We start from the raw sequence: 24,185 nt of genomic DNA, 5'->3' as shown, positions 1-24,185 counted from the left end.
ATCAGTTTCTCCTAACCAGATATTTGTTCAAACACGGGCAAAGAAATGACTATTCACAACAAAATTATTTTAGTAATTATGCACATTTGTTCAAAATAACCAAAAGAATGCAGTCCAAAATTAAAATTTTAATAAAGGCTACCAATTTTTTTGTGTGGTTGATACTGTTCTAGGAGGGGAGGGGTAACGTGACCTGGATGTTTCCTGGCGCATTCTTAGACAGGGTGTCTACAACCCAATGAACGGTCGTCGGGGGGGGGGGGGGGGAGTGGAGGCAGTGTCCAACACATCCATAATCCAGGTCATTTGTGGAGGCCGCCTTTACTCCCTGAGATGCCTCCAGGTACCCACTGATTAGAGGGTGCGTGGAGCTCAAAGCCGCTTCAAATCACCCGCCAGAGTTTCCCGTGTAGCAGTCAAACGCCCTACCGACTGGATAACCACGGCTCTACCGAAAACAAAATCTGCTCTAGCATTATCAAAATCAATACAATAAAAAACGCCTAAAGAACGAGTAGGATAAAAAATAAACTACAAATTACGATGAATAATGTTATTTTTATCGTGAACTCAAAGCTCAGGAACTTGGGGCTTCAAATCCAACCCGACCTCCCACAATATCGACTCCAATGCCACCAATAGTAGGTGTGTACCAACGACAGTCACCTGATGAAAAATATGACTGGAATGCACAAGCTAACACATGTTCCCAGGCGGAAGAAATACTTTACATGTGCAGAATTAGTAAACAATTTTTTTTCCGTGAACACACAAGCATTGTAATTTATTGCCACGGAACGTCAGTAAATAATTAAATATTGATGGAGGTTTATTGTCTGTTCTGACATATAAACTATGTGTACCTGGAAAGTTCTCAACGCTGCTGACATAGCATTTTCTGACCACACTTCACTCCCGCGTTTCGGTATAAAAATTGCTCGTTGAGAACGGAGACATGCATTACTTCACTACAGTGCTGATTAACTAAATATCAACGCAATTCTGATCACAGTACAAAACACAACGCAATACGAACTAACAGAATCTAACGGTGATATACTCTCTTATTTCTAATTATTCTATGCATTGCACAGTTTGTAACTTACGTGAACTGATGACTTGAGCAATTGTCCACCATCAGAATATGTACTGGAAATTGTACTAACCTGAAATCGGAAAGAAAAAGCATCAATTAGCATTTACTTAACATACTAAAACATAATACACAATTAGTATATACAATACCATGACTATTATTAAATACAATGGAAAATGGTTTAATAGTATGGTTAAAATCGAATAAATACTCATTTATCTGATGCTGTGATGTTCGAGTACTTTATGCAGACTGGCTAATCGGGACTGGGCCTAAGGTTTACAATGGAATCCGAACCACTATGTGCTTTCACCGAAGTATCGAACCCGAGGCCCTTTCTTACAAGGCGATGACGTTACCACTACGTCATCGGGGAAGTGTGAACCCACTTACTCTCAGAAACGAATGGATTCTGCATTAGAATAGTTCAACGACGTCATCTGTATCATGTGGAAAGTAGTGTTGAAGACCAACATTGAGCTCAATAAATGGGCACAATAAAATAGTGCAGAAACAGGACATTACTAGGTGCAAGTGTTGGTGGCTGTAAACAAGATACGTACAAGCGCTGCCAATAAGAAAACATGTGTTTCCACAACACACTTACAAGATGAACCGAATGTTGTCACTTATCGAATGCACTGGTACAGTCGCAACCATGTTTCCAAGCACTTGCAGTCTACACACTCCGACTAACTGCGTGTAAGTGCATTATTTTGTAACGATGGAAATGGATGTAACAGTCTCTTAGCTTCCAGGAAGGAATCGCGGTTTCAGTGTGGTCGTGTGAAAAACAATTTTAAGATGTCAGCGTAAGCATCCTGGAAGCATACTGAAAACCTCCCACGATTCTCTCCGATATCAAGGCTTCCGTTGCTGACAGTGTGTATCAGATTGCTCCTCGTGCCTTCATATGTGCACGTAACCAACATGATAACCTGTGCAGGATACTTCACTTACGTTGCATTACGTGCGACGGCTGTTTTCGGTGGTCTAGCGGTTACTGCGACGATGCGAAAAGTCGGGTAAGGCCTTGATATTTTATGTTCACTATTGCCAGGCTTGTTGGGTTTGATTCCCGGGCGAAGCACGTGCGTTCCCTCACCTGTCCAAAGATTAGTCGCGATTAAACTCTCACATTAAAAAAACGTAAGTAAATAGTCCCAAAATTAGCAGATGGACGTTTCACAATAATTCGACAACTCCTATTGTCGAAAATACGTCGGTGGCTGGCATATGGTGTCAAATGACAAAACCGAATGAATCTAACTTACATTCGTAATTAACTTTATCATTTTCAGAGCGTGATATAGGGACTTGTTTTTGGAAATACGCAAGAGGGAAGATGGGATCATACGATGAGAGTGAAATGGTTCTTTACCTGTTGTGAACTATCACCCCGTTCTTTTATCCTTTGCTGTTTAAGCTAGTGCTATATATATAACTAACTAAAAAAAATCAGGCTTTGAAATTAAAACACATTATTAGTCTATATACTCCCAACCGAAATAACACTTTGAAATGCGAAAACATTTCACTATTATATGAACAACCACAATCCCTCGCACATTTGAATTAAAATTAAAATTCATTTAATAGCAGTGATTCTTGTAAAGATAAAGAACTTGCCCGAAACATTGGGACGCACTACTTGAAGAAGTAGAGGGCTCCGCTCTCGAAAGCCAGAAAGCAGCGGCAATGGGACTCGATGTGATGACCACGCGTCACCCAAAGAACAGTCGCTTGGCAGGCCGTGGCCCTCAAAAGGCTGTTGTGTCACAGATTTTTTTATAGTTATTTTTTGTCCCGAGTAGTCACCAAAAAAGGGTTAAAAGAAAGGGCTATACCAAGTCGGGGCATTTCAAAATTTTGAGTTCACGAAATTTCTTCCACAAAAAAGTAAAAACGGGAACGCTTGACGAGATGGAACGAGAGATAAATACGGAAGGAGGGAAATGAGCAGAGCATCATAATCTAAGAACTCAACACAAAAAAGCCTGAAAGGTCCACCCTATTAGCGAACTGGTGTTGCTGGACTGAAGGAGGAAATACAAATAACAGTTAAAAGAAGGCAAGGCTAATTATTTCCCACGTGCGCGGCACACGTTGAGGACGGGAGGCCTTTTAATCTGAGCTAAAGAAGCAGGCAAACGGAAGCTGCTTTGACGGGGTAAACCACGCCTACCTGCTTCCCTTGTTTGGTGTTTGGATTCCTAAATAATAAACGCACACAAAATATACTGGCTTCAAAATCCAACGGATTCCTGCGTGGCCGCAAATAAACCGGTTTACGGGGAAGAGGGCACTGGTGGATTGCGCTCTTAGTGGCCCGTTACTTGATTAACTTGCAATATTCCAGGCATAAAGCACGTGGAGTGAACAATAAAGTTAACGTCTCCCCACAGAATGATTCAATTGCGAGGGCGACCAGACTGCTGGACAGCACTGGAAAAAATGGAGCACGTATCAATTATTTTCTCACGACTTGAAATTGTTATTCCTTGCTTCGCACTCACTCTAGAGATGTTTGCAGGGATCTTGAAATACATTTCGGCTACACTGGTTCGTTCTAACTTATTTATGTTTATAATATGTTTTCTGGCTTGGAAACCTGGAATCACCGACTTCAGCTGCAAGTATTTTTAAAAGTAATACAAGAAAAATCAATATTACCCATGTGTACAACAATGATAATTCATATTCCGGGATTTTTTGTTATTTTTTAAAGATGACAGTCCCTCAATTTCCTCATAACTCTGCTTTATTATGAACAAATCTGTACAAAGTCTGTTAATATAAAATAAATGACATTCATTTTATCCAATAATCTACCTACTGTAGATTACCAGAAAGTTAGTTAGGAAAACAAGCTACACTGTTAGAAGTCGCCATAACATCTACAATATTTTACCGTTAAAATTTAAGTATACATGTAAATTTACAAAATATGAAACACCATGATAATAAACTGCAGTTGATTCCACCATAAATATATATTTTTAAAAAAATCGTTGAAATTACATTAATTACGTTAACTATGTTACGGCGATTAATACTTTAAAACCGTTGGTGGTCATTTTACGATAGTTGGATGGCAGTGGAAATTGACAGTTTTACAGGTCAGTCATTTCTCCAGTCAACTTTTAGTGTACGAAGACAGAAATCCTCAGCTCGAATCCTGCGTCATGCATATTCGACGTAGCTGTTAACCTAGAGGTACAATGGCGGCGTATATATAACAAAACTCCACGTTATGCACAGAAAGGCTAATCGGGACTGAACCTCCCGTTTAAAGTGGGATCCGAACCACTATATGCCTCCCCGTAAACAATAGGGTGTGTTGTGAAATTTGCGACCATTCCCTTATCACAGTAACAATGCAACATTACTATCTATCCCGCGAAAAAAAGTAGTAGTTGTTTCAAGTTTACATTTATGCCCAGATAGGCTAATCGGGACTGGACCTATAGTTTAAAGTGGGCTCCGAACCACTATGGGCATCCACCAGGTGTCGAACACGGGACCCCTTGATTACAAGGCGCCACCGGGGAGAGCCCTCCAGAAAGAAAGGTAACAGCAGTTTATGAAATATTGCTGTTTCACCCACGCACGCGCACTCAATCTCTAGTGGACACGAGTGCGAAATGAAAACACAGGGAGTCAAGATGGGGCTCTGTGGAAATTTCCGTACGTGAATCTGCACGACGAGCGAAACTAATTCGCTTATTTCCACCGAGTTGCTGCTTATGTACTTGCGGATGGCCGTTCCAGGTAGGATGTTCCGACCCAACTGCCACTCAGCGCCATCTGTTGATTACTCACGAAAACGCCTGCAACGCGAACAGGGGAATAAATAACAGCGCGGCAAATCTCTTTCCTCACTAAACACGCATAAAAAAGAGGGGGGTTGCATACAAATGCGAGGATGCAATCGCATTCTTCAAATAAATTTTAAAATGACGTACGCGGTCATTCAACTTGTTTTCGTATCGTAACTTTGCTTGAATTGAAAAATGTAACTTTATTTACAATAAGGGAACTTGCATCGAAATGTATGGACATGAAGTGCGGGCTGTTTTGTAAGCCTATGGAGCAAAATCTTCACTATAACCACTTCATGCTCTCTTTCGGTACTCCCCTTAGTGAGCAATAAGCCCGTCCACTCGCAGCTACGATAGCGGAGAGCGCCAGGGCAGCACGACAGACAGGAATAGTTCGCCACTAATAAAATATGCTGCCTGGCAGGACTAGTCCATCCATGCTTGGTGTGTACCGACCAATCATAAGCCGGTGGCTAAGCTCGCATCCGCGGAGTCTATTCCTCCATGCTTTTTCGATGCGAAATTCAAATTTTATTCACCTAAAGTACGAGCGAGAAGATGAGCCTAAAACTTCAACTCCGCACTCTCTCCGGCTATAAGAGTGGGAGGAACCCGTAAGGCCGAAATGCTAGTTGGGGAAAAGTTCGGCAGTGCTCGGTTTTGTTCGTCGGTGTTGTCTCCCCGCCTTTATCGATCACAAAAAGTGGTCGTGAGTCATAGTCGGGGGGGTTGGGTAGGCAGACGGATCCCCGCTCAGCGAAGGCTGCTGCTACATGCAGCGCTAGTCCATAGAAAATGCTCTGTTTATAATCATAATGGTTTTGTAACTTCTGGGTATGCGCTTAACGTATGGAGGGAAACGAAAATCAATGTTACACTCCCCCCCCCCCTGTCTCAACTGAATCGGACCTCCTCTCCGTACTGTAACGACGAAACATTTATGAACAAAATTAAAATTGATAAAATATAATGAGCTTGCAAAATGAATCATTCGACATGAAAATCACATGTACTCCCGTCTGTAATAGGATGCTTTGAAGTGGATCCAGCTTTTTGAATTATTGATCATAATGGAAAATAATAGAATAGAAATCGTGTGCGTGAAGCAAAATTTCAAAAAAGCGATGCGAAATTTAACGTGATATTGTGTTCCACTGCAGCTGCTTATTCGTCACCAGAGGTGCATGTGCTAACTTCAATTATTTCGTCTACTGGTTCCATCACAATGACGATTCCCGCATTGTCCCCCTTCCCTCGGTTCGCCATAAACCGGAAGTACAACCTACAAGGTATGAAATTCCTCTAAGTCATGTATATTTCCGTTTGTCAGAACGCTGAGTCCATCTAGTTCATTCTCATTGTCGTAATTGGGCAAGCAGTAGAAATAGGCTAAACATGCACATTTACGAACTTCTATTCAAGCAACAATAAAAGGTAAAATACCACTGGAGAAGAAAATATGTATCAGATGCTTCTCGCGAAATTTTAAGTTCAGCTCATTAAACATTAATCGCATTTCTAAAACTTTCGTGGTTTCTTATTCTGTATCGGCATTAAAGAATGCCAGAACGAACCTGGGATTCGCCAATAGGGCCGCGGGTTTCACAGCACGTTAAGGAAATTTTGGAGCTCTTAGTATCAAGTGTCTGTATGAGCACTACAAATTATAACATATATGTATGTATGTATGTTTGTGTATGTGTGTGTGTGTGTGAACTGGGCTGTTTCCACTCATTTTGAAAGAAAGGAGTGTAAGGGAATAGTCTTTCAGAAAGCACCCAAATGTTAATCCCTCGTCCCCATAGTGCACTCTGGGCTGCATTTTTCAGACTAAGGAGGCTCTGACGTCTGGACTCTGAGTCAGTTTATTCCTCTGTGAGATATATGTTGTTTGCTGTCCATATGTGTTTCTGATCATCCTTTCATCCCCTTCATCATTTACAATCATCTTCGGAATTATGCAAAAGGGAAGTAAAATGAAGCAAATGAATCATTTTGGGGTAAAAAAAATACTTTTCCATGTTTTCTAGCATTATCAATTCTGAAATGGTTTAACTTACTTTTAGTCTGTTGACAGTGTATCTTTGGAGTGGAAGAGTGACACTCACATTTCAGTTGCAAGGAACCCCACACCTCCTTGAGTATTTCTGCTTACTCATGGAAACGCACTGTACCAAATTAGGGTTTACAAACATATATTTGTTTTTAAAATATCATATTAATCCAAGTATAGCAAACATTTAGTACACTTCCGTTCAGATAAAGTGGAACATACTTCAACTGTGCAACCTTATAACATGTGCCACTTTGCGTGAACAGGATAGACCTTTCACCTTTTCTGAGTTTTTCGGGGCAACCCTGATGACATACGTTATGCACCCCGCCAAGGAGGTGGGTTCATGCACTGAAACAACCGAACACGTGACGTAGACGGAAAAAAAGGAACGTTCCTTAGGCCGAAAAGAGCCTCCCGTTTCATATTCATAACCGCAATGTTCGGCACTATCATTTATAGAAACGTTATCCACGTTAAAGCGCAGGAGGTTCTCTTCTCGGCGGGACCATCATATCGCAGTCCTAGGCTACCTTCGACTGAAACCGTAGCACCAATTTTTAAGGGGTCCATAAAACAATGAGGGACATAGAAACGAAGCACTCTCGGGAACGGAGAGCGTAATGAAGACGAGGCCATAACGGAGAGGCAGGGAACACGGGAACGGTCGGTGGAAGACGTTATGTGCGCCATATTCAATCTCCGGCCTCCACAGCGCGAACCATAAAACCACTGGTGTTCTCGAAACACAATGTAGAGACGATTCAGAACGTACTGAACGAGAGCAAGCTCCTATGTACCGTCTGATATTTTAGTGGCGTGTAAAATAATAATAAATTAGTACCGAGGGAAAACAATACCAGCACAAGTGTGTGTGTGTGTGGGTGCAGATGTTACTCGAAAATAAACAGCGCAATGATATGCAACAATAGTAGGCACGCTCCTGTCCACATACAGTGGCATATTTCATAAGCCTGGACAGTTAAAGTATGTGACATTTTATCTGAACAGGACTGTACATTTTCACACAGATTACTAACATGCGGATTTTTCCCCCTTCTCCCCGGTACTAAACATAGGTTAAATTTGCCCGAAACAATAATGGTAACGCCACTGCCTTGTAAGCAAGGGGTCCGGGTTAGATACCCGATGGAGAGACATAGTGGTTCGGATCCCACTTTAACCTTTATGTGCACAATGGACTTGAAAAAACGAACTCAAACATTTACTTGGGGGGGCCGATAACGCATTTGATGGTGCCTATAAATGCCTATTTTGCACAATCTTGCCTATTTTTTGTATTTTTGCTTACTTCCACTTTCATCAGCAATTCAGGTTCTCTCAACATGACAATATCTTTGTATTGAGAATTTCTTTACCTATTTCATCTAACCATCACCGTCGTCGCAACTGTTAAAAGTAACATAAAAACATAAAACAAGAACAATACAATAGATTTTAAAAATTCAAATAAATGCGTGTGCAACTAATCAAGAAAATTAATAGCAAGTTGTATATCACTGCCTCAAGCCCAGGACCTCCGTGCAGTGGCAACTCGTGGTCTGGCTCTATGGGTGTGCACTTCAGTCTATCGTCTAGAAGTGTTAAACCACCCCTGTGAAATACTCACACACGTTTTTGCGTACATTATGAAGCTTAATATATTGGCAACACAAGTTTTGATCACTTTTAACTGAAAATGGGGCTATGACAGAGTTATACGTATTTCATGATTTTTTTCACGCGATTTTCTTTTTACAAATTTCAAATATTTCTGAAATTATCCAGCCAATCACGAGAAGAGCGATGTTATTGTGCAGTATGTAATTCAGCATTCGATAACCTGACAAAATCACTCCAAACATAGAAATACCGATCTACAATATCAATACTATTGTCGATTTGCAAAATATTTCGTAGAAACATTCTCCCCCGCTCTGCTGATATTAATGAACAAGGATAATAATAACATTAACGTACACCAAAGAAGCCGAGCCAACTACCACACGGAGGAAATCAGTTGTAATCTATCTAGCTGTTGTTTATTTCTAATGACAGCCTGATCAAACCAAGCAAATCAAGCGAAATCAAGATAATAATAAATGTTAAAGCAAATAACAATACTCACTAAGTTTACATTGCCCTGCTTCGTAATCGTACTTCAGAATTTTCCTTCTCTTCCGCCGTATCCATATACTACTGCAGTTGCTACAGGCTTTGTAGCTAACTTCCCTCCAAAAATTCAATAACGTTAAGTCTGCTTTCGCTATGTAGAGTTCCCCTATTCATCATGAAATCAAACACTTTGCACTGAAACAAGAACGACCTTTTCACAGCGTTATAAATTTTGTAACGCAGTAACAGCCACACAATGCAAAACAGCTGACTATTTGATGCACGCTCCCTCCCCTCGGGTTGATAATTCGGCTACTGCGCCACAGAGGCAGTTTATTTTGACCAAGATGCACGAAGCAAAGACATGCTTAAAACACCCGTTTTGGTTTCAGTTGCCCCCACCTCCTCCTCCTTTTCTTCCCCTGTTATGTTCGGGACAATATGCCATCGAAATTTCACTTTCATAAAAAAAAAATTAAAAAAATAAAAAACCTTAATTTGCGATGATGTATGGGTTGCATCGACTCCGTCACACGAACGCCAATGGAATGGGTTTGCAACACTACATTTCCTCGCACACGGATCGCTGCGTTCACAGCCTTCCTAAATGATGCAACCTCCTCTCACACGGCGCTCAAGCCAAAACATCCAATCAGCGTCCTCTACGCGACTGCTTCAACAGCGTCATAGCGAGCGAAACTACCATTGTGTTCCTGCCCAGATCGCGGCCTGGTCTACGCGGGTTGATATCACGGATCGCAGACTTCTCCACCATCTCTCTTGGTGGAGCGGCGTGGGAACATTTGATGTTTCGAAGGAGATAAGAGTTCAATAGATAAGTATAATAATAATGATTTGCATTACAGATTTATTTGGGTATGCACGTGCGAATAGGCAGAAGCCGCTACTACCTCCGTGGTATAACGGCTAACGTACCGTAAAAACCTTGAAGTTATAGCAGTAACAATAAGTGGTGACTTCCTCCTCCCGTTCCTCCTAAATCACCATATCTCAAAGGAGGTGTTTCTAAATTGTATTGCAAGTGATGTTCCAGCACTCCTATAAGCTTCGTTACAACCTCCGAAAATATAGCATGTGTCGTTAAGAAACTGTCAAAAATGGGAAATATTGATTTTCTTTATTTTACTTCGCTTTTCTTCCATTTTTGGCTAATCGCGACGATGAGAATGAGTGATATGATATGATGAAGGGACACTTACAAAGAACACCCATTCACAGTCCGGGATTCGAACCCGGGACCCTTGAGGGTCGTAGCACGCTGTGATAACCACTCACCCACGGAGGCCGGCAAATGGGATTTTGAACGGCATATAGAACATGTCCGGGGTTCAGATTTCGCCAGGTGGAATATCCGCAAACAAGCACAACTGTGGGTATAGCTGATGCTCCACGAAGTTCAAGCAGAATCAAAGTTCAATTCTCCAGAACCAAAATATTAGCGCTGAGCTCACCTGTGACCACCAGTGCAAACTATTCGAACGGAATATAGCTATAGCAGGCATAAGAAACTAGAAAATAAAATGTTCCTACTGTAAAACAGGGAAAACATACACGCTACAATTTTCATCTTCACGTTAAAGTCAATCATTTGAGAACAATGTCCCCGACACCGAACGCAATTCGACTTCGATCACTTCCCCTCCTCTATCTCAATTTCAAATACGACCGTTCAGTTGGTTAAAAAGCTATTTCCCTCAGTGTTCACGACGCGAGTACTTGTGATTTACAGGAATTGATCTTTGCTCCTGCAGAGCGGTGCCCATCAAAATAAAATTCCCGGCCTACGGAACAACACGAGCGATGCCGAAATGGGCCAATAAACATTCTTGTTAAGTATGCCATTATTAGTATACGGGGCAATATTTCCTAGCACTTTTTCCCCCGTCTCTGGGACATTTCAATCCTTTGCTTTACAAGGCTGGAATTGTACAGGCCACCAAGTGGATGATCCGCAGTTTATCGCAATCCATTCCTCTCCTGTTTTATCGCCTATCACTATCACGGGGAGTAGTCTTTACTTCGCTTTTATTTGCAGAATGGCTCTTTTTATTGACTATTCTTTCATCCACTCGGTCCGAACTTACAGCCCTTTTAAAAGGAACTTCTTTCATCTAAACTGATCTGTCAGTTTCACCTTGTTTTATTATGAATTCAGGACAAACTTAACAAGTTTAAAGATGCACTACAGCCACCTCGGCCGTCCCTATTACGAACTTTAAATTGAGGATCTTCCAGACTCTTCCAATTCCACGATAATTGCCAATGGTTTTGTTCACAGCTTCACCTACGACACACAAATAATGCCGTTTGTAAAATGTTTACAGTGTCCAGAGAAGTTTGAACCGCATGTCATCCATCTATTCCGCCTTGGAGTAGAATAGTGTGAATCAACGATAAGCAATAAGATTGGTTTCAATGGTGGTCATGCATCATGAACTGATACATGATAGCCTATATTCAGCCAAGTCTTAATTTACTTAGTGGGAAATTACCTTTTCCAATATATTTTCAGGTCCATGGCGAGGGGTAGGCTAGAGCGCCATTCAAAGCTTTAAAGAAGTGACCCCTAGATACGAGTGAGCCCAGTACTTCATTTGGCAGTCACGTGAAAATATCACAAACCATGGAATAAGAAGAAAATGTCGACGGAAGCACATTAAACGACGGTGCTTTGGTAGTGCGGGGGAGGGGGGGAGCACAATCCTTCCTATAGAGTGCCAAAATAACTAGCTACGAGGCATTTTTTTTAAAGTATCATGTACCAATCATATACAGACCTAATAAAGTGAAAATACTATCAATTGTTTTTCTTTTCTGTGCGTGCAAAATGATCATGTAACGTAACATAACATAAAACACAGTTGAAATGAAGCTATTCCTCAATCCTCCCTTCGCCCTCATGAGAAGAAGACATGCTTTTACTGGAACTATATTCTAGGCACCAGAGGCGGCAACTTCAAATACATAGATTTGGGGTGACGGCATGATTAGCATAAACAATATTTTATATATGTAAATACATAAAATATAATGTCCCTTTAAATGAATTTTGGGGGAGCAGTAAGCGCCTATGCTAAGGTGAAATCCACATCATTAATAAGTGTCTTTCTTAGGTATGTTCAGATGCAATTTGAGAACATTTCATGAAAACTCTACCATAAAACTTTGTAACTAAAATCAGTTATAACATGTGAAAAGAACATGTCCACATTACACATGAACATCTGAGGCAATTTTTCAATCATAAAATGTATTGCTTTAAAACTTGAATAAATACAACATACACGTGAATACGTAGAATTTAATCATAGCAAAGTGGTAAATTTTATGACTTAGTTGAAAAACATGAGCTCCTGCATAGCGTAACTTTTAGCACTATACCCTTTGGTACAAGCAGCCCAGGTTGAATTTCCAGTGAGTTTTAAAAATTTCAGTGTTGACATAGCATCTGAGGACGACTGGGGTACTTGAAAGCATTGGAGCGAATCCTCCTCTGAAGCCAAAACAATTGCAGGGATGGGACACAATGCACTGACCACACACAGCCAATGAAAAACAGCTAGGCACACCTTGGCCCTCAATGTGCTGTTTGCATCACGGGATTATTTTTTTAATTGAAACACTATATCCAGGGGGTTACACGAGTATAATTCTCATTTCTCCTAGTCTCCACTAAACAAATTAAAAATTGAACAAATTTATATTCAAATAAAACCAAATTACATGACACGCAGTGGTCGAAACTACAAAATATTGTTAAAAACAGGTTGCGCATTCATCAGTAGCAATCAAATAATGTGAACTAAAAAAAAATAGCAGCAAGTTTGCCACACACAAAAACATACAACTTTCTGTTTCATAGAATTATTCGAAACATCGACACACTATGAAGTTGTGAATGTATGACAATGTAACAAACAACGTTCTGAGTGAAATTGTGTAATTAATGAAAATGGGCACAAAGCCCATGAATGAAGTTCTCAAACTGCATATGAAGTTACAAATACTGACTATGAAATGGGTAAAAGAAGAAGAAGAAAAAGCATTTAGCAACATTAATGACTTGTGTATAATTTGAACCCAGAAGAATGAAAAGCCATACCCACTCAAACCATTGTGCCTTTTCAAATGAGTGACCTGAAAAAGACCTACTTTTAGATTTATTCAAACAGACTCGAAAAAAAGTGGAGAAGTAGATTCATGTGCACTATTTTATTATGTTTAATTTCCCAAACCCATGCCAAACAAACATAGCAGTACAAAAAAAAAATTTCTTCTATAGTAATAATATGAGTACTTTTAACATAAAAGTAACTTCAAATATTTCCCAATAATCAGCTATATGTGTATATAAAGAGTAAAGGGAAGTCACACTTCCCCTACAAAAAAAAATGGGGAATGGAGGCTAAAAAATTTAAGGTTACGGATAAAATGTATTTCGTAATCACCAAGATAATCCTTTCAAAAAACATTAAAACTTTACCATAGATAATTTGGGAATAAGAAGATAACTATCGAAAACTACAACCAGATCAATGCATGTAAACTTGTGGAAATACATTTCATAGCATACGAGAGAAAGAAAGGAGCTACCAGAAAGAACATGTTCATTTCAGCTATTGTCTTTTGTTTCACAAATTGTGGACAGAGAAGAAAGTACAGAAATTGGCCTGTATGACAAAAAAATGTTCATGTTGTCACATTGTGATTGAGTGTTACGTTAGCCTGTTTTCACTTGTGAGGAATAACACCTTTCAAGATACATTTATTGAGAAGAATGCGGTGGTAATGCACCAAATATTCCGTTATTTTCTGGAGGGAGGAGGTACTGATATTATCCAATCAAATACACAGTGGGGCTCCTGCATAGCTGAATGGTTAGCACTCTCACCTTTGGTGCAAATGACACCAAGGTTTGATTGCCAGTGGGAGCCCCCAAAATTTCGACATTGAGGATAATTGGGGAGCTACGTGAAAAGAAGAAAACAGCAACGATGGAACTTGATGCACTGACCATGCATCACCCAATGAAAGAGCTACTCTGGAATGGCCTGGCCCTTAAAGGGCTGTTGCACCACTGAGTTTTAGAGTTTACACAGTGAGCTGGGAGAGATGACAATGCAATCTTGACTTTGACAGGTGGAGTGGCAAGTGTGGTTACATAAGTTCTAACCACTGAAGAATTCTCCCTATACTCAACAATTGCACCTGCAATATTATAGGCAATTTCAATAGTAATTCTGCCATTGTGATAGCTGTCACTGTCATCAAGAATTAAAATGCAACAGAATGGGTAGCAGGCTAACAGCATGGCAATGGGGCGAAGTCAAGGATACCTCAGTCATAATCATACAGTTTTTAGAAGTTTCCATAACAATGGGCATATAATTTTTCTCCAAGAAAAAATACTTTTTGTGCATGCGGGGGTAGGGGAGCTGTAAAATTATGGGGGAAGTATGGAACACAGCAGACTTCTTACTTCAGAACAATGGATCACGAGCATGTTCAGATAAACCCAGTCATACAAGACTCCATAACCACATCATGTGACTTCAACAGAAATATACATTATTGAGTTACAAAGTAAAGAGCCACCCTTCAATTTTTGTGTAGAATTGCCATGTCATGACATCTGCATTGGACTCATTGAACATCCTGAAATTGGTAAACAACATGAAAACAATATATCTCCAGCGTAGCTCAATAATGAATAAAAAAGGCACCATTTACCCGTGAGCACTTCAAATAACACAATTATTTGTTCTACAATAGGAGAAACAACCAGACAAATTGCATGGAAGAGAGTGTGAAAGTTACTTCTGAGTAATAAATTTACAAACTTAAACAATCTTAAATAAGAAACCCAAATTTGAAAGTGCACCCACAATTCATCTCTTATTTGAGCATTGTCTCACACAAGTTACTAAAACCATAGCTTAAAAAATAAACATATTAAAATCCTAAAATAATTATGTACCAGACTGTAGCATTCATTACTTTGCAAAATGAAATATTTAGTAGTCAGTTACATGCCATTCTAAAACTTGGATGTGCTATAATGACACAATAACTGTAAAGTATACATTCACATTACATAAAAAGCAGTTATAAAAATGGTGAAAAATGCAAATGTTGTGATACGTAAGATGTATTGTTGACCAGCACTTATGTTTAGGTAGGATATGAAACAATGTAACTACACTGAAGTTGATCTGTGTGTGTGTGGGGGGGGGGGGTACAAACCCAAATTGAATCGGTGAGACCAAGAAGGGTAAGATTCCACGCGACCTTACTTTTGGGAAATAAAAAAAAAACTCAGCAACCAAAACTAAAAGCCGGATGAAGAAACTTACAATTACAAACTTATTCACCATAACCATAGTAACAATATTCGTAAGTGGTTTGTTTTTAAAACTTTTATTTTAGCTCTGATACGTATTCAAAGTATTCACCTCGTTTGGTTCAAAAAGTGGAATCTTTCTCTTCTTGGTCTCACCGGTTCAATTAGAAAGTGCACTGGCAATTGAACTCACATCCACATCAAAATACACATGAAATCATTTAAAATGTGAGAAATTAGAAAACACAAAGCAATTCAGGTGTTACACTGAAATGCATATTTTAAAAAATACATAACTTATAATCATCTATTGTATTTCAATAAACCACAATACTTATATTCAAGCATTTGTCTCTACAAAATTGATGAATATACATCTGTCAATAATACAAACAGCAAAGTTCCACACCTAAATCACAAATTTGATTTCCTGTAGCAGCTTATCTTGTATCCAAAAATATACATATGGCTGTACACTGTGTATATGAACATCCAATAATCGCTTTCAACATTTATGTAACTAATAAGGAACCACCTGTTACTCTGAAATACATGGATATGGATTATGTGAATGTATTCCATTGTAACAGGAAGTCGTGCATTTTCACTAACAATTTTAAAAGGCAAAATCCCTGGGAAACTTGTTTACAAATATTAAGCAGGCATGCAGTTCTGGTTTTGGATGAGCTGTCACACATTTTCAACTATTGGTTATTTTATATGTTACTGAACAGAATTGGTTCATATTGTCCACATACTTTTTACACAAACATTATTTTGAGTGTTGAGACTGATATATAGTGTCATCTGTTGAGGTCACTGCATGTTAACATTTCATGTAATGTAAAAATTATTGGTTGCTGAATGTTATGTTTTTTTGGTTTGTTGTACATAATTAAGTAACACATGGATTCATATCATTTTCACAATTCATGATGCATCAACTGATAAAACAGCCCATTCGAATGACACCAGTGCTCGAAGTGTGGGGAACGTTGGGGATGCTATCCCTGAAGTTCCCCATGCATCTACCGCATTTGCTTTATGTTGATCCATGTAAGCATCCCACCTATCCCCAAACCCCATTAAGAATCCCCCTAGCTAGGAACTTTCACTTCAAGCACTGAGTGACACAAAGTACCAAGTAAAATGTGCATGTTCATACTGTCCACCTCTGGTATGAAAGATTCTATTTAATTCTTAAGTTCATTTTCAAGTAATGTGTCACTTGGATGGCTGCTCCCTTAGTGTTTCGTAGAATACAACAACAGGTGAACGGTGTGACTGATACCTTTTATACTTTAGTCGCAGCGCGATGTGCTAACCACTCGACCACAGGTCCAGAGTGCACGAAAGAGCCAGATCTGGTTCCAAGAGAGCTAAGTTGGCACACTGCCATGGACGGAAGGGCTTGGGAAGACTCCCGTGGAAATTGCATCGCATGCCCTTAATTGGTATATCATACTAGCACTTACATTGAATTACGGTGATGTGTTTTATGATTATTTAACAGTATTTACATTACAGACTAACAACTGAACATTGCTTTTATTGACATTTTCTTTTGCTCTCTGTAAAAGTTACAATGGATGTGCATTGTATGGGAACTATATGTACCGGACAAGGTTTCAAAGAAAATATATCGGTGTTATTTCTCTTGCGGGGTGGGGTGGCTACTCTAGGACCATGATAAAATTCAAGTATAATTCCATGTTTTCAAGGCAAATTTTAAAAAAAATTCAAGGCCACAAACAGACGTTTATTACCGCCTCTCAACAGCCACACACATGCAGCAGAGGCACAACCACAATCTTTTGTCTGGGGGGAAGGGCAAGCACCAGGATAAACATACCAATAATAATAATGATGACATTTGTGTTGGAACAAACTATTTTAAACATTAAAAAAAAAAGTTCAATTTCATATTAATTAATTATGGAAAACATGTACACAAACTGTATTTTTGAATGGCAGAAAGTGCATAATAAATGCATTCCAAATATTATTCTTTTTGTACATATAACATGCATAACTTTCATGTACAACATATGTTTTACAGTGATGTAAAATTAGAAAATTGATGCCAATGCTAAATTATGTACGTATTCAAAGTTTCTTTAATACATATATACGTGATACAGCATATAGGTCTAATATTTATATTCATTACATAATCAATTCATCCACCTCATACCAACAGCAAAAATTATTTGGTCTAGGAATTAATTTGTGAGCCGCCTGGACAAGAGATGGCGTAACGAGTGTATCCTCCACACAGTTCCGTGTATCCACACATGTGTTGAAAACTCCTGTCAGCACGCATCGTTCGTAGTATAGGGCAGTTGATTGACGCGTCAACAACAGCATTTTGTAGTCAACTGAACATGGCGCAGTTCGTGCCAGATAAAGTGTTTTTGAGGGGTGTTCTGCTTCATTACTTTAACATGCAGAAAAGTGCTACCGAAAGTCATCGTATTTTGGTGGAAGTGTATGGTGACCATGCGCTAGCTGAGCGAACGTGTCAGAAGTGGTTTGCACGGTTTAGAAGTGGTGATTTCGGCCTGGAAGACCAAGAGCGACCTGGACAGACAAAAAAATTTGAAGACGAAGAATTGAGAGCATTGCTCGATCAGGATTCGTGTCAAACACAGGAAGAACTTGCAGAAGCATTAGGCGTTGATCAAACAACAGTTTCCAAACGCCTCAAAGCCATGGGAATGATTCAAAAGATGTCACATTGGGTTCCACATGAATTGAAAGACAGAGACGTTGAAAGACGAAAAACCATTTGCGAATTACTGCTTCAAAGACAGAAAAGAAAGGGGTTCTTGCATCGCATTGTTACTGGCGATAGAAGTGGATCCATTATGAGAACCCGAAACGAAAAAAAGCCTGGGTGAAGCCAGATGAACCAGGTCCATCACAACCGAAACGAGATATTCACTGTGCAAAGGTTATGCTGTGCATATGGTGGGATATGAATGGTGTGGTGTACTATGAGCTGCTGCAACCGGTTATACTATTAATGGAGAACGTTATCGACGACAATTAATGTGTTTGAAGCAAGCTCTGGCCAGGAAATGACCAGAATGGGAGAACAGACATGATAAACTTATTTTTCAACATGATAACACTCGCCCACATGTCGCAAAACCGGTCAAAACCAAGACTACTAGAAGGAAAGGCTGGGGTCAGACACGCCTCTTTTCGCGACTGCCGCGGGTGTGACGTCATTGGGCGGACAAAACCCAGCTGAGTCTTTACCCCATACGAAAAGAAACGTGGAAAGGCTGATCTGTTTTGTTCTTTTCACTCCTTTTTTCTTGTATTTCTCGATTGTTGGGTTCAGGGTGCGAAATCCTGGAGGGGACGAGGGGGATTTCCCCCCCACCAACAATCTTGGCCACAAAAAAAACACCAAAAATTTCCCGGGGGAAAGAGTTTTTGTTATAACAATGAAAAGATAAGCAATTACTTTAAATTTCAAATATACTTTACTAAGAATAATATTGAAAACACACAAATTAGTGTAGTTGTGTGTGTTGAATGCTTTCTGTCTCAAGAGATCATTAACAAATCTACATCAATACGCACAGTAAAAGTAAAACAAGAATGCAAAACAATAATAACTATGAAATCTAATTGATTTATATTAACATAGTGAACAAACTAAACAAAAACTTACACATAATAAAACCACTTCAACTGCCATAATTTATTAACATCTTTAACCGGTTAGTAAAGGAATTAGTTAGCTGCTTTACACTATCTGATATGTATGAAAGTAACAAATTAATTTCTAATTAATAATCACAATAATTATTTTAATTAAGTAATTTATTTTTACTTTTAATAACATTACAAATATGTACATCGTATAATTCACACATATGTTTGTGGGGAGGGGGGTTGTAGGTTACGAACTTTCTCCCTCTCACCAGTTTTCAATGATTTCGCACCCTGGTGGGTTGTGAGGTGTTGCAGTTCACAATGCCTTCAGTGAGGTGTTGCGACGTGTCATGATCTCAGATGAAAAAATAAAAACAGCGGGCGACAATATATAACTGAACACATCGCATCTAACGAGACTTGTTAGTGGATTGCAATACCAGTAGTCTCATTACACAACATCAGGCTACCATACACTTCAAAATACACAACTTGCTATTTATATACGATTGATGCTTAAATGATAACGTAGTTCAACTTCCGTCCTCCATTGTTCTATTATTTATTCATTCAAATTTTCATCACAATCCCCCCCCCAAAGTTAAGTGGACTCAACCAGCTTTCACATACCTGCCTGTAGGCACCCCTGTTCGACATTCCACTGATTATATATACGTATAAGTATATAAAGTGACCCTCGACTTTCTTCAGAAAGTGTGTGTTACATAATACACACGGAACTTCCTCACATTCCTCCCTGTGTAGTTCAAAGATTCATAAGACTCAGAATTGTAATCTGAATAAGGAAAATTAATTAAGAAATAAATACCAATAGTCGAAGCAAAGTTACCAAATTTGAAGAAGTGAAAACAGCTCCTCTCTCACTCCTAAAACAGAGCAATAGACGAGATTGTTTTCTTTTACATATTCAACTTATCCATAATTTTGGCTTTCTGCCTTTCTTTATTTAACAAAATTATTTTACGCATTCAACATATATATTTTTCTTTCTGCCCTAACAAAATGCATTACTAGGTGTATTAACCGCAATTTTACATGAAACTAATGTTTCACAGAGGAATGTGACAACTTATAAACTACCGATAAAATGTGTGCGTAAATGGCTGTGTAATCCAACTGTAAGGACATACGTTATGTCGGATCCTAAGTAAGTCTGTGTATTCACTCCCAATTAGCTTCTGGGCATAATTACGGCTCTTTTTTGTTCATAATTACTGCTTTGATTCGGCTGCGAAACCGGAGCGTAGAGCGATCTGTCCGCGCGTGACGTCACGCCTGACGTCAAGGACCACGTGATCAGGTATGGCCCCAGCCTTCTATGCTACTAATCTTGGGTCAAAACCTGTTTAGAAAATGTCGGATGGGAAGTTTTACCCCACCCACCGTATTCACCAGACGTTGCTCCTTCGAACTACTACTTGTTCGATTGCATGAATAACGATTTGATTGGACAGCGGTTCACTTCTTCAGAAGATATCGAAAAATAAGTCTCTGACTGGATCGCTTCAAAGGATGAGGACTTCTTTCGCCACGGAATCCGTAACTTGCCTGACAGATGGGCGAAAGTGGTGGCTCGCGATGGACAATATTTTTCTTAAGGTATTTATGTATTTTGTGTTTGAACTACAGCTTCAATGTGTGCGTAACAACCGCACAAATTAATTCCTAGACCAAATATATAAATTGTCTCTCAAATGTGCACGCTCCTTCTCCTCCCAACAATTGTTCATGCATTTAAGACAAAATCCGTTATAAGAGAAGTCTTATTTCTCTCTCTGGTAATTTACAAAGCATTACAGAAAACAATCATACTGCGAGTGAAGCGAACAAGAAAATTTTCAATCGATTCTTTTTGCAAACTGAAAACAATATTGCTTTATTGGGCACAAATAATTTCAAGACGCGCCATGGCATTCTCTCTTTTACAACTTTTATCGATTACATTGTTCGGTGGCCAGGGTCGACTCCCGCTGCTCCCTAGTTACGGCTCTGAACTTGACGAGACTAAGAAAAGCAGGCATTGCGAGCAAGAAAATTTTATGACATGCATTTTCATTTGCATAAAATTTGAAATCGAGGGGGATAATTGCCCCTCTCTGCCCTCTGCAGGTGCCCTTGGCTATCAATGTTTGCCCCCTTGTCCTCCTTAGAATTGATTTCCATTCAAGATTTGGGAAGGGGGCAATGCCCCCTGCCCCACTGATATGCACACACAACTATAGTAACAATATGAAGTGTCTGTGTGATTCCCATGTATCCAAAAATTCTAATTTAATTAAACGGTATACTTAAAACATTTAATTTGAGGTCCTTAGTTTACATTTGCCATTTCACATACTCAGACTCGAAATACATCTACAAACATAAGTCACACAAATGTTATGGTATATATTTTAAACTGCGAAAAATTGTTAATTGTGTAAGAATTTCAAACTCAAATCTACCTAATCATCTTCGAGAAATCTTATCTTGCAATAATCTTCCATCTGTCCGATTGCTCTACACAGGACAGTAACAAAGTTAACAGATCAAGAAAATTCTGTTTTATTTTTCACACAACATTATTTTCCTTCCTCATAAAAACGAAAACCCAACTGTGAAAATCTCGCCTCAGAGCATTTATCAATATGTATAAATTCAATAGGATTTGGATTAATAAAATTTGCAATTTTTCACTTCTATGGAGAAAAATTCAAGCAGAATTAACGCAGAATTCCCGGTGAGTAGCCACCCTGTCTTGATATTCCACCTTGAAGTGCATGGATACAATACTGTCACATTCAAACAATACTGGAATTAATATAAATGGAACTAGTTCAACATACTCGTTACAAGGACGTTTTTCCACACATTTCAAAGAGAAGCTGCCATAGTTTTATTGAGTTTAAGTTTGTTTTTAAGTCCACTTTATACACAGAGATGGACTGGACCTACAGTTTAAAGTGGGATCCTAACCCCTATGTGTCTCCAGTGAGTATTGAACCCAGGACCACTTCATTAGCTGTCATTGTAGAGACTTGAGTAGAATTGCAGTTTTGGTGAGGAAAATGTACACCTGAATATCACGTGAATGCAAATGTGTCGTGATCGTGAAGAATAAATTTAAGTTGTCGCACGTAATTGCCTTATAAAATGGTGATCACTACAGTTCATTAGTGAAATCATTCCGTTTTCCACTTTGTGGGGCAACATTCAGAAGTAATGCTAAATATCTGAAATTGAATTTGACATGCCCATGAGCTTATCAAAACGAAAATGAGAAGATTCATTCAGATTTAAAGAGTTTGCTGTTTTATCAACCACAGGAGCAATAGACTATCAAGAGGAAAAACAGAAGAAATAATAATAAAAACAGAAATGGTTTTTATTAGAGTATTGGTGAGCAATTGTGTACTACAGACTTTTAGATGCCTTCATCCATCACTTTGAGAGAGTTGGAGTTTTTTGTTTTAAGTTCACTTTTTGGATAGATAAATATACTGGACCTACAGTTTAAAGTTGGATCCGAACTACTAGTATGTGCTTCCACCGGGCATCGAGTACGGGATGCCTTAACTACAAGGCAATGACGTTACTGCTACGCTAATCAGGGAGACCCTACCAAGACGTGATTTTCGGGCTGTAGACTACTTCACGAAATTTCAATAAAGATAGTTGAACAGCTTTCATCGTAAATTGTAGTGAAATCAGAAAAATGCAAAGTTTCGTTGTAGAAAAAAAAATGAAGGTTTACTATTTCAATACCTAATATTTTCAAATGCATTTTTGCAGTATAATTTGTTCATTACCATGAAGGTAGGACTACGCAATAATATTATATCATATTAAAATTATGGTTCTTACTTTAAAAAAGACATGTGTTATTTTATGAAATTGCATCCATCTATAAAAGTGCATTTATTCCTTCCTATAAAAGAGGCACTTGATATCAACACAATTCAAACAGGATCATCTGTTTACCAAGGATAATGCCTGTGATGATTTTCATCATGGATTAAAGTGTGAAAAATCTTAACCCCCTCCCCACGTGGACTGACAAAATTCTACCTATGAAGAAGCAATTAACCCAAGTGACCTACTGGAAACATAAGGGGGCAACTTTGGAATTTGATTTGCAGTGAGACTGATGCTGTCAATTGAAGCCGGCCAATTATTTTCTTGGAACAGTTTAACATGAAGGAATTGACCATTCCAAATTACAAGATGTGGTTTGACTGGAAACCAACAGCTTACCATATGCTTTACAAAAATCTGACAGCTTAAGATCAAAAAATGTGTACCGTTTCACCACTAGATTTTTTTTCATGCTATATCACAGCAGCATTATTTTCTCAATCAAATCATACAGACATTTTACATCAGAACTTTATACAATCTATTTATTTATTTTACAAGTATGATAGAAAACGTAGCTCATATTATTGTTTCCTTAAATAAATGTTAATGGTTTTCATATTTGTATTACAAATTATTATAATCATAAGTCTCTTGTCAAAATATTATTGTACTGACATCAGCTGGAATAAAGGTATCTGATCCCTCACTTTCATAGTATACTTAAAGGTAAAGTAAGGTAACTACAATTCCTTGAACAACACTCAAACAAATCACATGTAGCACCATTGAAAAATATATTTTTGATTAATAGTGTGTTTGTATGATAGTAAACACACATGTGAGTCACATTTGCTGCAAATAGTTTAGAAATTTATTGGAATTTGTAACTTACGATTTTTCTGAAACATCAATTTTCAATCATGAAACCTGCATTTTGTCACCATGTTTTAATCTCAAGCCCTTCATTTATCAAGACTTTATTGGTTTATCACTTATCATCTTTGTGAAATACACAGAAACAAATATAATATTTCTTCAACATGACAACAACAACCCAGTATAAATACTGACATTTGCAACAAGGAGGTGCCATAATCAGGCGGCATGGATCTATTCTCGATAATATGTTGTTATCTCCACTGCATAATCCACACTGTGCTTATCGAAGAGAAACATTTGGTAAGCTACAAAATGTGCTATGCTCTTGAGCTG

At 38.7% G+C, this 24,185-nt stretch overlaps 1 protein-coding gene across 7 annotated transcripts in view; it reads right to left on the bottom strand.

Annotated features, from left to right (window-relative positions):
• The window catches only part of LOC145988834 (trithorax group protein osa-like), a 232,428-nt gene that overhangs the window by 177,168 nt on the left and 31,075 nt on the right, over positions 1–24,185 (bottom strand). The window contains exon 2 of one of the 7 annotated variants that reach the window (XM_083124058.1): positions 1,107–1,166. The exons of the other annotated variants lie outside the window; for them this stretch is intronic. Within the exon in view, the coding sequence (XP_082980184.1) occupies positions 1,107–1,166 (60 nt within the window). The remainder of the gene's footprint in view (positions 1–1,106; positions 1,167–24,185) is intronic. 7 annotated transcript variants of the gene reach the window in all.

The sequence above is a fragment of the Lepisma saccharinum genome, chromosome 6 (assembly GCF_977018435.1).
Source record: "Lepisma saccharinum chromosome 6, izLepSacc3.1, whole genome shotgun sequence".
NCBI classification, from domain to species: Eukaryota; Metazoa; Arthropoda; class Insecta; order Zygentoma; family Lepismatidae; genus Lepisma; species Lepisma saccharinum.
The sequence above is the reverse complement of the archived record's forward strand: the minus strand, read 5'-3'. Positions and strand labels throughout refer to the sequence as shown.